Source organism: Lygodium microphyllum, chromosome 3 (genome assembly GCF_053477565.2).
Source record: "Lygodium microphyllum isolate KBCC chromosome 3, Lygodium_microphyllum_v1.1.10, whole genome shotgun sequence".
In the NCBI taxonomy this organism is placed as follows: domain Eukaryota; kingdom Viridiplantae; phylum Streptophyta; class Polypodiopsida; order Schizaeales; family Lygodiaceae; genus Lygodium; species Lygodium microphyllum.
In genome coordinates, this window is record NC_141137.1 from 182,037,145 (window position 1) to 182,050,582 (window position 13,438).

Here is a 13,438-nt window from a genome sequence, read left to right on the forward strand (position 1 = left end):
ATCCACACTACGGACACTTACACTAATAATTAATATGGCATTGGCTCTCCAGATTAATAAGAAAGCCGAATGATGATGCACTCTAGAGTTTTTCACACTATGTCTGCATAGTGACATGACAACTGTTATTCATGCTTCTTGGTGGCATGTGCTTAATTCCACAAGACTTATTAAGGTCTCCCAATCTTTTCTCCTTTCTCATTTGATCGCATCTTGATAGGCGATGTTACGTTTTGCGGTTTGGTGTCCTCCTGATTTTCGTAAGGAGAATTTGTTGCAAGGTAAAGTGCTGGCTACCTCTACGTTGTTGGATTGACCTAATAAAGATTTGCAAAAAGACAAGTTTAATCGGATGGCTCGTTTGGGATTGCAAACAAACCTCGATGGTGTCATTCCTGGGCAGGTCCCGTCTTTATTCTTTTCGGTGTATTTATTAGCACTTTCGGGTGCCTCGAGGTTATCACAACATTTGATTGTCTATACAAGATAGGCTTTTGAGGTTCTCTCCTTTGCTTGCGTTACAGCCATTGTCTCCTTGGCGTGATTGGAAGTTTGTGATTCCTGATGATTTTGAGAAAAGATCAGCTAACCACATATATCATCAAATGGTGGAGGCCAAGAGATGGGTCATGAGAAAGGCTAATAAATTATGGCATATTCGGGATAGCAAAAAGAAATGGCAAGAAAGATTCGTCCAGCTCTAGAAGTCTAAGGTTCTATATAAGGGTAAAGTGTTCATGTGGAGGCTGCTTATTGGGGGTCTTCCAACTGGCGATGTGTTGTGTGCCTGCAAGATCTCTAGTGGTTGTTGTGTATTCTGTACTACACGTGACAAAACAATGCTTCATCTCTTTGTTTCCTGCCCTGTTGCTAGACAAATTTGGAGTTTTGTTTCCCGTGTGTGATTTTCAACAACTCAGCACCGAATATCAACTCATTCGTGGATTATGGAAAATATGACTTCTACGTCCTCTTTGCATCACATTATTCTTGCCTCTTCCATTTCCTTAGATGGACAGCCTTGTGGCATGTTTGGCGTACTCAGAATGCCTTCATTTTTTATTTAGTATCGGGTATCCATGGCCATGTGGCCCATGTTCGTGGTTTAGTGTTATGGCAAATCTCCTCTATGGTATCAACTGATCTAGTTCTTCTTGACATTGTTGCTGTCTGGCTGGATATTGTTCGCTCCATACCAGTTGTCCTTTCTGAGTGACATTTCTATGTTTTGGTAGACTTTCATTTGTGTCTGTGTTTTTTCTTTGTTGACTTGATGGTCTGATTTAAATATTTACTATTTAATTCAATTATCTTATTAACATCTACAAAAGACCAAAATAAACTTTGAGACCATAAGTTACAACCATTTGTGTGATGATACAATTGTCTGAAAAGAATAGTAAATGTAAATGAATAGTAGAAGGCTGCTAAAAGCTAATGATAAAAGGAGAAAGCCTAGCTAGTACCGTCCATAGTGATAAAACTTAATGTACAAAAGCTAAGACTAGGAGTATCATGGAGGTACTAGCCTTAGCAATGATGCTTGTATCTACATATGCATGTGCCATCGACGTTCATGTCCGGGTCTACAATGCCTAGATTGACCATGTAGGATGTCAATCAATCAATGTCCCTAGTATAGATGCAGACTGTGGCAGTATTGAGGTCCCCTCAAATGATCCTTCCTTGTGTGGATTGAGACTGGGATTGCTCTAAGGTCTCTTGAATCTCCCTTGTGAAGAAATCTGTAAATTGCCTCTAGATAGGTCCTTGTTGTCTTGGGGCTATACTTTTGAGGAGAGTCTCTCTAAGCCATCATATCTCAAGGAGAAAGAGGCCAAGGCATTGCTTATCAGTGTAATCCATGACTCTTGATAGCGGCCCAAACATGTCTCTAACTAATGAAGGCAGCCTCGAATCTCATAGTATGTTGGGCAATGTCGGTAAAGGCAATGCTCCTTTGCCTTTGTCCCAAAAATAGCTAATATACCTCCGCTTTTGCTTTCACCAAGTAGTCTCGCTTCTTCTTTCGCACAAGGCATTTGAAGACCATCCTTGCTTGACAATGTGTCTGAGTACCTAGCTCCAGCTCTCTCTATAAGCAACTACGAGTAACTCTACACTCATAATTATACTAGCTATTTTGGGAAGCAGTACAGTGTGTGGGTCTACATCGGGACAAGGTGTTTAGGAATGCATATATGACTGAGCTTTGCATGGCCTCTAGTAAGTCTCTTGTACATTCCTCCAACGATCTACTCATCCAGTGTTTTGTAAGTTGGTTTGCAAAGAGCCATTGTAGATATGTGAGGTGTCCTCTATAAGAGAGAGAGAGGTATGATGCATGGCAGGTGCTTGGCATATGAAACACCTCATGGGCATACATATGGTGTAACAAGCCTTTCTTTTGAGGAAAGGGTGGCAATGATCTGATTATACACTAATTACAGTAAACATAAAATTCACATAAAGTGCAAATGCAAATGTTACCACTTAATCTTGGACATTGGATACCTTGTTGGCCCCAAAAATTGGCACTCTTTGCGGTATTTCTTAAACTTCTATTACCAAAGGTTGAAGCACACTAAGGTCCAATATAATCTCCTTTAATCTGCAATACATCTTGTAGACCATAGCAACCAGCAAGTCTTCAAACCACTTTGCCCCTTGGTTTGCTTGGGGATTGGCCTTCAATTTGCTTTTTGAATAACAAATTCTGCCAAAAACTTAACGTTGGCCAATTGACCTCTTGAAAATCTCTGAAATCCCTAGATTTAACTTGCTGAATTTCAAGTACTAGGCCCCAATTTTTCAGCACTCTTTCCAAGGTGGTTGGTAAACCCTATTTTCTACAATAAATCAGGGTTTAGTAGAAAAAATTCTTCAATTGCACCCAATGAGGCTAGAACAGTCTCTAATAGCCTTCCCATCACTTGCATGTGCAAGTTTTGCCTAGTCGCAGCCTTCTAAATGCATTTTTCAGTAATATTCAGCCCCAATTAAATTATTTTTTAGATTTAATTTTTTGAAAATTAAATTAATGATTAATTCTTGCTTAGAAAAATAATTATACTAGCCAACAATTAAATTGGCTAGGCCAATTTTGTGAGATGGAGAGAGGATCGAAGTTCAGCTCAGAGTGCAAAAGACAATGTGGAGAGTGAAGCATGACACCCAATGCAATAGACTAAAAGAGTGTAATTTGAAAGTATAAAGTACAACCCTTAAACCTTAGGGTTGTAGGGGGTGTTCACACCCGAACACCATAAGTGCCCATAAGTGTGTGACATAAGCACATATGAAATAAGACTAAGTTTGGGGAAAAAAACCTCTCATACCGACATTAAAAAGTGCCGCAGTGTCCTACTGATCACCAACACTCCTCTGTGAGCGTAGGTGTAACTGAAAAACCCAACAAACCCCGCTGGAGTGAAGAGTGATCAAAAGTACAAGGATCATCCGCCACCAAAGGAGATCAAATTTAAAGCATTGCGAAATGCTTCAAATTTGTCACGAGGAAGAGCTTTGGTAAAGATGTCTGCCACATTATTGGTGGTAGGACAATAGACAAGCCTCAAGGCTGATATCACTTGCATGTAGTCTCTCTCTGACAAAGTAATAATGTATCTCAATGTGTTTCGTGCTTGCATGAAACACTAGGTTCCATGCCACTGCAATGGCACTCTGACTGTCAGTGAACAAAGGAGTAGGCTCCATAACAGATACATCCAAATCAGCTAGCAAGCGTCTAATCCATACGCATTCAACTGTGGTAGTGAAAGCTACCTTGTATTCAACTTCAAATGACGATGTGACAACAGTGGATTGTTTCTTGCTAAGCCAAGATATACAAGATGAGCCAAGAAAGAAACAATTGCCACTAGTGGAGTGATATAAATCCTAATCACCACCCCAATCAAAATCATTGTAAACATGTAATTGCAGTGGTCCCCCCTTGGCATAAAGCAATCCAAGAGATCTAATATCCTGCAAGTAACGAAAGGCACGTTTAAGAGCTTGCCAATGTGACATACGTGGCTGATACAAATATCTGATCAGGGCTAAAATTGCAAACTGTATGTCTGGCCTAGTGTTGCATAGGCAAATAAGACATCCAACTGCTGGAGCATATGTGTGTATATCAAACAAATCACTATCATAATGTAATGACAACTTTAGTCTAGGTTCCATTGGTGTATAAATTGGCTTGCAATCTTGTAAGCCAAACTTTTCAAGAAGTTTACCAATGTATCTTTATTGTGATAAACCAATACCTCTAGCATCATGAATGAATTGAATGCCCAAGTAATAATGCAAAGACCCCAACTTTGACATTTCAAAAGTTTGCTGCAAATTTTGTTTGAATGCTGAAATCTGATCGGCATGTTTTGTTTGAATGCAAAAGATCATCAACATATAGACAAATGATCAGCATGGATCCCCCCTCTTTACATACATAAAGAGTAGACTTAGATGAGTTGTTTATAAACCTTTGGCTGAGCAAAAAGGCATCTATCTTTGCATACCAAGCTCTAAGAGCTTGTTTCAAACCATATAAAGCCTTTTTCAGCTTGCAAACCAAGTATTCCGATCCCTCGACTGCAAAACCAATGGGCTGCTGTATATATACTTCCTCATGAAGTTCCCCATGTAAAAATGTAGTTTTAATATCCAACTAATGCACAGTCCATCCATAATAGGCAGCCAAAGCAACCATAGACTTGATGGTCGTCATTCGGGAGATAGGAGCAAATGTCTCCTCATAGTCAATGCCTTTCTTTTTTACATAGTCTTTAGCTACAAGCCTTGCCTTATATTTGTCAATGGATCCATCTGCATTCCGTTTCAGCTTGTAGACCCATTTTGTTCCAATGGCTTTCTTCCCAAAGGGCAAAGACACTAAATCCCATGTTTGAAAGTGAAAATGCTTGTGAGAGAAAATAGTATCTTTTTGGGCATTTTTAATAATTTTTCTATTCATAAAAACGATTAAATATCTTAGTATGGAGCTAACAAAAAATAAAGAGTGATGACTACATGCTTCAACTGGTTTCCCCAGATGATCTGTACTGCACTAACATATTTTGCTGTACAAATACTGCACATAAGCCTGCATGTACAAAGACTATATTGAATGATCCTGTACATGAGCCAAAAAGATCAGCTTAACCGCCTTGATAGACTAGCTTAGACGAACTTTCCCTAAGCATAGTTAAAAGTCAATATGGTAGCTGAGCAACCATGCCACATCAGACACCTAGTATGTCATCCAAACAAACTACAGCCAGCTTGAATTGGTGAAACTTTATAACTATATCAAAACTTTGTTCTTCCTAAGACCTTTTTGGTTGTTATATTTATCAAAATACCAAAATACCTGTGCTGGTGTGAGCACTGCCACTCTAGAAGCCAATGCCCACCGCAGTTCACGGATATCGCATAGCTTCTTCCACTCTGACATTCCTGAAGCCCAACACTTGGTATTCCAGTCAATCTCTTGCTTCGACCATGCCCTCCTGATTCCATCTTTCTCCATAGGACCAACCTGCACACCATCTTTATTGAGATAATGCCATTCTTTCTGAGGCTCTACAAAGGCTGTTGCTGCAATGAGGTTCGACTGCAATGGTATAGATGTCCTTTCTGAGGTTTCATGTGCAGTAGTCAGAAGATCTACAGCTAAGACACATCCCCCTACAGATATGCATGCCTCAGCATTAGCAGGTACCTTCATTAACACCTATCATAAGAACAAAAAAAGGGGAATAAAAATTAGAATACATGTCTAAAAGCCTAATACAAATGAATCAGTGCAGGTCATGTAACACAACTCTAAAAGACCGAACACACTAAAATTATTCAGAGACTGTTTCACAGTGAGATTTTCCACTCTTTCATGAAATAACACGAAAATAACAGTATCATTCCCATTGCATTATTACAACAATGAAGACATATAAAATTGCACCATGTCAATTATCCTGGTTTCAAACAGTGAGTTTTATTTTTTTGTGAACAAAGGTGTGGCTAACTATACTACCCGGATGAAATGCAAGGAAGTATATGTGGTTAAGACTAGCAAATCATGCATACAAGGCCTCTCAAGGCAGTTTGGGTGGGAGCAGGGAAAGAAGCATATGGTGGAGGCCCAACTTACACTCATAATTACTGCATTTCAACCTTGTATCTTTTTTTTTTTTTGCAAGTAAAATGTGGCTGATTATATTACTCAAAAAACTGATTACAACGGAGTGCTCATGCTCAAGAGACTAGCTGGAGCTGATGAAAGTCACAAATACATCATGTATACAAGCCTCTCAAGGCGGTCTAGGGGGGATGGGGGCGAGAAGCCATGGAGGGGGGGTGTATCGCCATATGGGGCTGCCTGCCTGCATCACAAAAACAGGTCCTGGCCGCCCCAAGTGCGCATGAAATGACATCGGAGCTCCTGACAAACCCTATACTCGCCCTACACCTGATCCCATCGACCGCGGAGGGAGTGGATGGAGGTCCAAAGCTCTGCTAAGGTTGCCTGTACTAAAAGTCTCTCTCCGCCGAAAGCCTCACCGCACCTTCCAGATATGCCAACTAGTAAGACTCCCTATGATCTCCCATACCTCAGAGCGGTCTACTGTGGGGTCCAGTACTTGGCGGATGGGTAGATCCTCCAAACCGACCACTGCGCACGATCCTGCCTCGATAATGAATATCGTCCTGCATCCCGGCCTTATACAGAAGGTGACGGCCCTGGCTGACTGCCTGCCAGCAGAAAGCATTTCAACCTTGTATCTGAGTGCTAAGCACATTTAGTCAACCGCTATGTGGCTCATAATTGTACCTAATGTATCAATCTTGACCATGAGCTCCATAAAATCACTAATGGGATGACTCGACAATCAAATTGGTAGAGTATATGCATTTACTTGCCGTACTTGCCAACATTGGCCCACCAAAGTCAAATGACAATCAAGTCACTTTGTTCATGAATAAGCTGCCCACCAAATATTTCAATCTAATCATCTCATAGTCCCAATCATGAGAGAGGTTGTATGTGCAGGGTTGTGTACAAGACTATGAACAAGACTGCATGTAGGCTGAAAATAGCAGCACCTCCTCCAAAACATCAACTTCTCTTCCAAACTAGCAGCTCCTCCCTCCAAAACAACAACTCCTCTTTGTTTCTTAGTTGAGTGGACTTTGTGCAGGTGGCAACGAATAAGTGGTGGCGAGATGGAATCCACATGTCTAGATCCGATACCAACTGTTAGAGAGAGAGAGAGAGAGAGAGAGAGAGAGAGAGAGAGTGTGTGTGTGTGATGAATCCATTACATTTGCAAAGTGCTCACATTGATCACTAGAGACTTGCTGGTCACATGGCTTTTGGAACACCTCTTCAACTAACCCCTGTCATAGCACCCAATGGGTGGACCAAGTTTGTCTAACTAGTCCACCACCCCTCCCATGGACTTTGGTCCTTAGGTTCTTCTTGTCTCCCTTGCATTCATTTTGTAGATTTTTAGTTGGACATGTATTTTGCATATCTCCATCAAATGCTTCTCCTCCCCCCTTCAGCATCAACATGATGGGATGAGAGGAGGTGCTTACTAATCACCCCATCCTTGTGTTGCAGCAATTCATTTTATGGAGAATGTAAAAATTTTAAGTCTTATTGCTCATTTATAGACATCAAAAGAAATGAAAAGAATTAGCAAGTCCCATTAAATTAAACCACTTGAAAAAAGACATATATCACCTTGGACATTATAGTAGGCCCTTGGTGTTACATCCCTGGACATCTGGGTGGGCCCTAGTAGCATTGGTCACAATGGTCATGAAGTGACTTAGTACAAACGCACTAAGGATACTTTACAATTATGATAGCCAAGTCCTATTCGTAGAACACAAGGTCCTATTGTGCACATTGTGTGATCATCATTCTTGGAATCTTGACTCATAGACCAACGCACCCATACATTGGAACAATGTGTGCTGGTGGTATGGGACGCCAACTCTTGGGACCTATTTTGCCTGATGTACTACTAGCTCCCAGGCTCGGGGGTGAGTCTGTTTGGCTCTATGGTTGGGAGATGAGTCTAATGCCCATTACCCATATGTTCGTGAATATAGCTTGTATCATGTCTCATGTGCAAGTTAGCTCCTAGATGGATGTTCCATTGGTATCAAAGTATCAAACTATTATCTCGTGTAAGATTCAATGCCATGCATAAAACTACTTTTGCTCATGGAACCATAATGTTTCACACTTGATAGATATACTTTTATCTCATTTAGGTTGGCATAGTGCGAGGGCATGCATTTGGGGTGGGGGGGGGGGGGGGGGGGGTGTGTGGGGAGACATGTGTTTAGGTAGTGGATACGACAATGTATACTTCTTGTCCCGTACTCATGCTCACATTAATGTTGAGGTAATGCTTGTCTTAGTAGATTAGTTAGATCATGGGCAAGTTTGGCATGTGCATTTGTGGGCTGGGCACCATAGGATATTTTATATATTTTTTAAAGTCATCATTTTGATCATTTATGGAATTTATTGCTGGGTGATTGCATATTTGTGCTGGTCAACCCATTATTTTGATGGCATTATTTTATGCCTAAATATTCAGCTTCCCCCCCCCCCCCCCAGTCTGTATCATTGTCCACTTGTAGATTCCCAGTCCAAGTCTTGTTGGAGAGAGGGGGCCGGTGCCAGTGCCCACATAACTAGTGACTCATTGTTGTATGACGCGATTGTCTTGTGTTTGGTATATGGATTTCATTTCCCAACTCTAAGTTCTCCCTTTGTAGTGTTCTTTTGTTTTCTCTTTTCTCTTGTGTTATGCAGTCTTCTACGCTTCTATCATTGCATCTACTTCTAATGTGCAAGGATCTTGAATGGTACTAATGATTGGAGCTCGGGGAGTTGCCACTCCAAGGTTGGTAGACCATCGTTGGTAACTGAAGCTTTGTGGCTTAGATTGGCATCGGTAATTTGCCTTGATATTGATATTTAATGTTGACTTAATTATTAATGTTAGCATTAGACTTGATGACATTAACATTCAATGTTGATGTTCATAGTGTTGCTAGTTGTAACATCGATGTTAAAATTAACATGGTTATTAATGTTAAACATTAATGTGAAGAGTCGAGGTAGTTGTGATATCGAAGGGGGAGAAGAAAAAAAAAGTGTGTCTTGATGGGAACAGAGATAGAATATTGTGATGGGGGAAAGAGAGAGAGACAATGATAGTCTGTTGCCTTATGGGCAGCTACTGATTGTAATGGGTAGGGAGAGGATATATTGAGAGAAGATGCTCTCATGGCATCCCAAGTCTATTATCGTCTCAAAAGAAGGCATATCAGTAGATCTGGCCAAGATCAAAGATGTCAATGATTGGCCACCATCCCAGAACGTTAGAGAAATACAAGGATTTCTAGTTTCACAGGTTGGTATAGAATTTTTATCAAAAGACTACTCCTTGATAGCAGCTCCCCTCACTAAATTACTCCAAAAGAAAGTTAAGATTATATGGACGACACGAGAATAGGAAAGCTTTGACAAGTTGAAGCAATTCCTTACTATTGCAACAATTTTGAAATTGCCAAACTTCACAAAGAAATTTGAAGCTATCGTGGATACTAGCATCACGGCACTAGGATGTGTTCTTACCCAGGAAGGATCCGCACTAGCATATTCTTTCCACAAGTTCAAACCTTATGAGAAGAATTACACCACACATGATTTAGAGCTTCATACTGTCATTCATGTCTTGAAACTCTGGTGTCATTATTTACTCGGAAAGAGATTCACTCTTGTGACTAACACAAAAATCTCAAGTGGATCTTTACCCAGCCAGGTCTTAATATGAGAAAGAAGAAGGAGAAGAAGTAGGATATATACTCCTCTGCTAAGTCATCCTCCTCCTTTGACTTTGACTCCAATTTAGATCCTCCAATCAAGGCCAAGGCCAAGGCGCAGGTCATCTTGTTCAAATCAAAGGAAGGGCTTGGCAACCCCTCCTACTACTTTCTAGTGCAAGTGATGCGATCATCTCTTACGACTCTCCAGTGCTGAGAAGGGGTGTAAGAGGGTGGTGAGGTGGGGTAGGTGAGTCTTATCTATATAGGTATACAAGGGCATAGGCTCCAAAGAGGGACTTCCTTGATGCATGGACTATAAGTTTGGGAGGTTTTGAAATCCTAGGATTAACTTCTAGGTTTATGATTGGCTATTACTTGACAAAGAGTGGGATTGGCTCCTAGTCCAAGCTCACATGAGGGGACACTTTGACAGTCTTGGCCAAAGGTAGAAAATGCCAGTGACTCACTGTTGTATGCAACTATCTCGTGTTTGATATATGGATTTCATTTTCCCATCATATCTCTGAGTTCTCTCTTTGTAGTATTCTTTTGTCTTCTTTTGTTTTCTTTTTTATCTCGTGTTGTATAGTCTATTACAATAGTCTTCTATACTTCCCATTATTGCATTCACTTCTAACAATATATTCACATGAATTTAAGAACCTTTCACACACAACAAAGACCCTAGAAGACCCGCATGCATTGCTCTATATACACTCTCTCTTTAGGTTGCCACTAGATTACTAGAATGAGGCACTCTGCAACCCTCTACATTCTTTGGATGATGTCTATAGATACACCAAGAAATTTAGTAACACTTTGGCTATAGGTAGAAGTAGCCAACCAAGGGTGGAGAACCTTTGATCACATGAAACCAACCATCAAGCTCAAACAAAAGTACATGAGTTTTATAGTCAATGTACAATGAGGATGATCTATCAAAGAACCATGCTATGCCAAGGATGACAGCGACATGGTTCAAACTCTTCAATTGAAAGTCTAAAGACTCGCGGTATTGTTGGATCGAAAGATTTAACCTCAGCATCATTCGATCCCAATGATCCATGACTAGGCCCTCTGCATATCGGACTCAATATGCTTGGTCAGTGGGTACCATGCGTGAAGAAAAATACCCTAACACAAAAACATAAACAAAAACCGTACGACAAAGCACAGACTAATAAAAAGAACACAATTAGGGTTACAGTTAGAGTAACTAAGAGACAATAAGCACACTGAATAAATGAAATGATATGACTACTAATACGATGCTCATGCAGCAAACACACTATGCAGTGAATGCACACTGAACCTCGAACTCCTGTATCTCTAGGATTAGGGCAGGGGTAATGAGCTGGAGAGTGTGTCGTACTCCGAACGGATCCCGAATCGCAGCAAGGCAGCCTCCGGATGTCGAACACCAGCAAACACAGCAGTGAGAAGTTGGATTTGATGTAGACAACAGTGAGGAGAAAGGAAGACTAAAAACGGAGCCTGTAGAAGAGAGAAAGACTAAAAACGCAGGCAGGACAGCCTGCAGAAGAGAGAAAGACTAAAAACAGAGCCTACAGGAGAGAGAAAGACTGAAAACGTAGGCAGGACAGCCTACAGGAGAGAGAAAGATTGCAGCGACTGCAGACAGGAGAGAGAAAACTGTCAGGGCGGCAGCTGCAGCCTGCAAATGCAGCAGTTTGCTAGCGTGGCAGGCTATACAACAGCAGTGCACATGAACAGCAGTCAGTCGCCAGGCAGAAACAGCAGCAATCAGCGTGTCGAGGGTTGGAAACAAGCGCCAGACTGTAGGGAACAGTGATGGACAGCAAGGGCTGAGATGTTCTCCGTGACCGGGGTGTGGGCAGCAAGCTGGTAACACCTGAAACCTGCAAAAACGAGATTGTGAAAGAGTGGAGGGCTGGCTGCCAATTTATAGAAAATTAGGATTCTAGATCCTCTTCCACGTAACTTTCTCGATCCGCTCCCTGTTTTAGGGTTTTGGCTAAAATAAGCCTAAAATAAGCATGTTTTGGGGCTGTTTAAGTGGCTAAGTGTATTTCTTAGCACAAACCCCCTCTTAGGCCCAAAATAGGGCAAGAAAAGTAGGCCAGCCTAAATTTTTATTTACCCCAAGGCGTTCCACTCCAAAGCAGCCAGGGCATCGGACAAAAGGTGCACGTCGGCTGCCCAGTGGCCTACCAAGACTACAGAGGCGATGGATATCTTACCAAGGGAGCCCAAGTGATCACCCCAAAGAGGTTAGGGCATCGGACCAAGGGTGCTCATTGGCTGCCCAAGGGCCTACCAAGGCCTACAAAGGCGGATGGAATCAACAAAGGACTTGTTTGTTTTTTTTTTTTTTAAGTGTTTTGAAAATATATAAGTAATATAGGGGCAACGGCTGATTAAGTGACAAATAGAAAAAGATAAAGAGAGTTTTAAACCCAAGTTATTCACAAAACTAGCAAGCCAATCCCTCGCACTAACGAAGATAAGTCCCTAAGGATGATAAAAGTGAGTATATGTGCCAATCATGTGTTGAATATGTGAGAGGCAAAAAAAAAACGGTGGGCTCAGCAAAGCAAGCAAGGGTAGGAAAATTGCCTTTAGGAGAACTGCCATGTATTATAATACGAATATAGTGGATCCTAGAGTCGACCACTCCAAAAGACCGAAAAGGGATAAATGCGCACAGATGCATGTTGACATGAATAGAATGCCAATGCATAGGGTAATACAAAGGGAGATGCAAGATGTCATGCTCATGCAATATGCTATGCAACGGTGCCACTGGGACAGTGCTCTTGCAAGGGAAGTGTTCACTTGTCCAAGTGCCCTTTTACAATCAAGTCATCTTGATAGTGCAGATGAAGTTACAAATGCCCATAATACAATACAAAAGAATAAGTGAATGTAATGTCTAAAAAACTGTAAGTATCATCACTGTCACGATCAAGAGTAGGAGCCGCCCCCTCTCAAACTGGAAGGGAAAGCAAGAGGGAAGCACCCTCTTCCCGTCAAGCTGAAGAACTAGGGGAGGGTGTACCCAAGCCGATCCTGGGTAGCAGGTATTGAAGAACCGGCCGCTTGACCACTTTGGTCAAGATATCTGCAAAATTATCTAATGAAGGCACAAACTCTAAGCGAATAGTGCCTAGCTCAACTTGCTCTCTGGAAAAGTGGAAGTAGACTCCCACATGCCATGTCCGTGGTGTGATGATCGGATTCCCCGCAAGGGCAATGACACTCTGGTTGTCGCAGTAGACAACTGTGGGAAAGTCACATGGAAAATGAAGCAGCGCCAGTAAACTTCTCAGATAGATGGCCTCGGTGGTGCCATCGAAGAGAGCCCGGTACTCAGCCTTGGCCGTGGAAGCCGCCACCATCTCTTACTTACGGCTGGACCAAGAAATGGGAGCTATGCCCAAGGTAAAGAGGTAGCCGCCATAGGAACGCCAGGTGTCAGGATCTCTTGTCCAATCAGAATCAGTGTACCCTTGCAAACATAAACAAGAACCATATGTCAAGCCATAAGAAAAAGTACACCGCAAATAGCGCAACACACAAAGACATGCAATCCAAT

The 13,438-nt window shown here is 41.6% G+C and overlaps 1 protein-coding gene across 2 annotated transcripts in view; it reads right to left on the bottom strand.

The window, feature by feature from the left end:
• The window catches only part of GRV2 (DNAJ heat shock N-terminal domain-containing protein), a 110,266-nt gene that overhangs the window by 20,903 nt on the left and 75,925 nt on the right, over positions 1–13,438 (bottom strand). For both annotated transcript variants that reach the window (XM_087675158.1, XM_087675156.1), the window contains one exon: positions 5,378–5,740. In XM_087675158.1, coding sequence (XP_087531284.1) covers positions 5,378–5,740 — 363 coding nt within the window. The remainder of the gene's footprint in view (positions 1–5,377; positions 5,741–13,438) is intronic.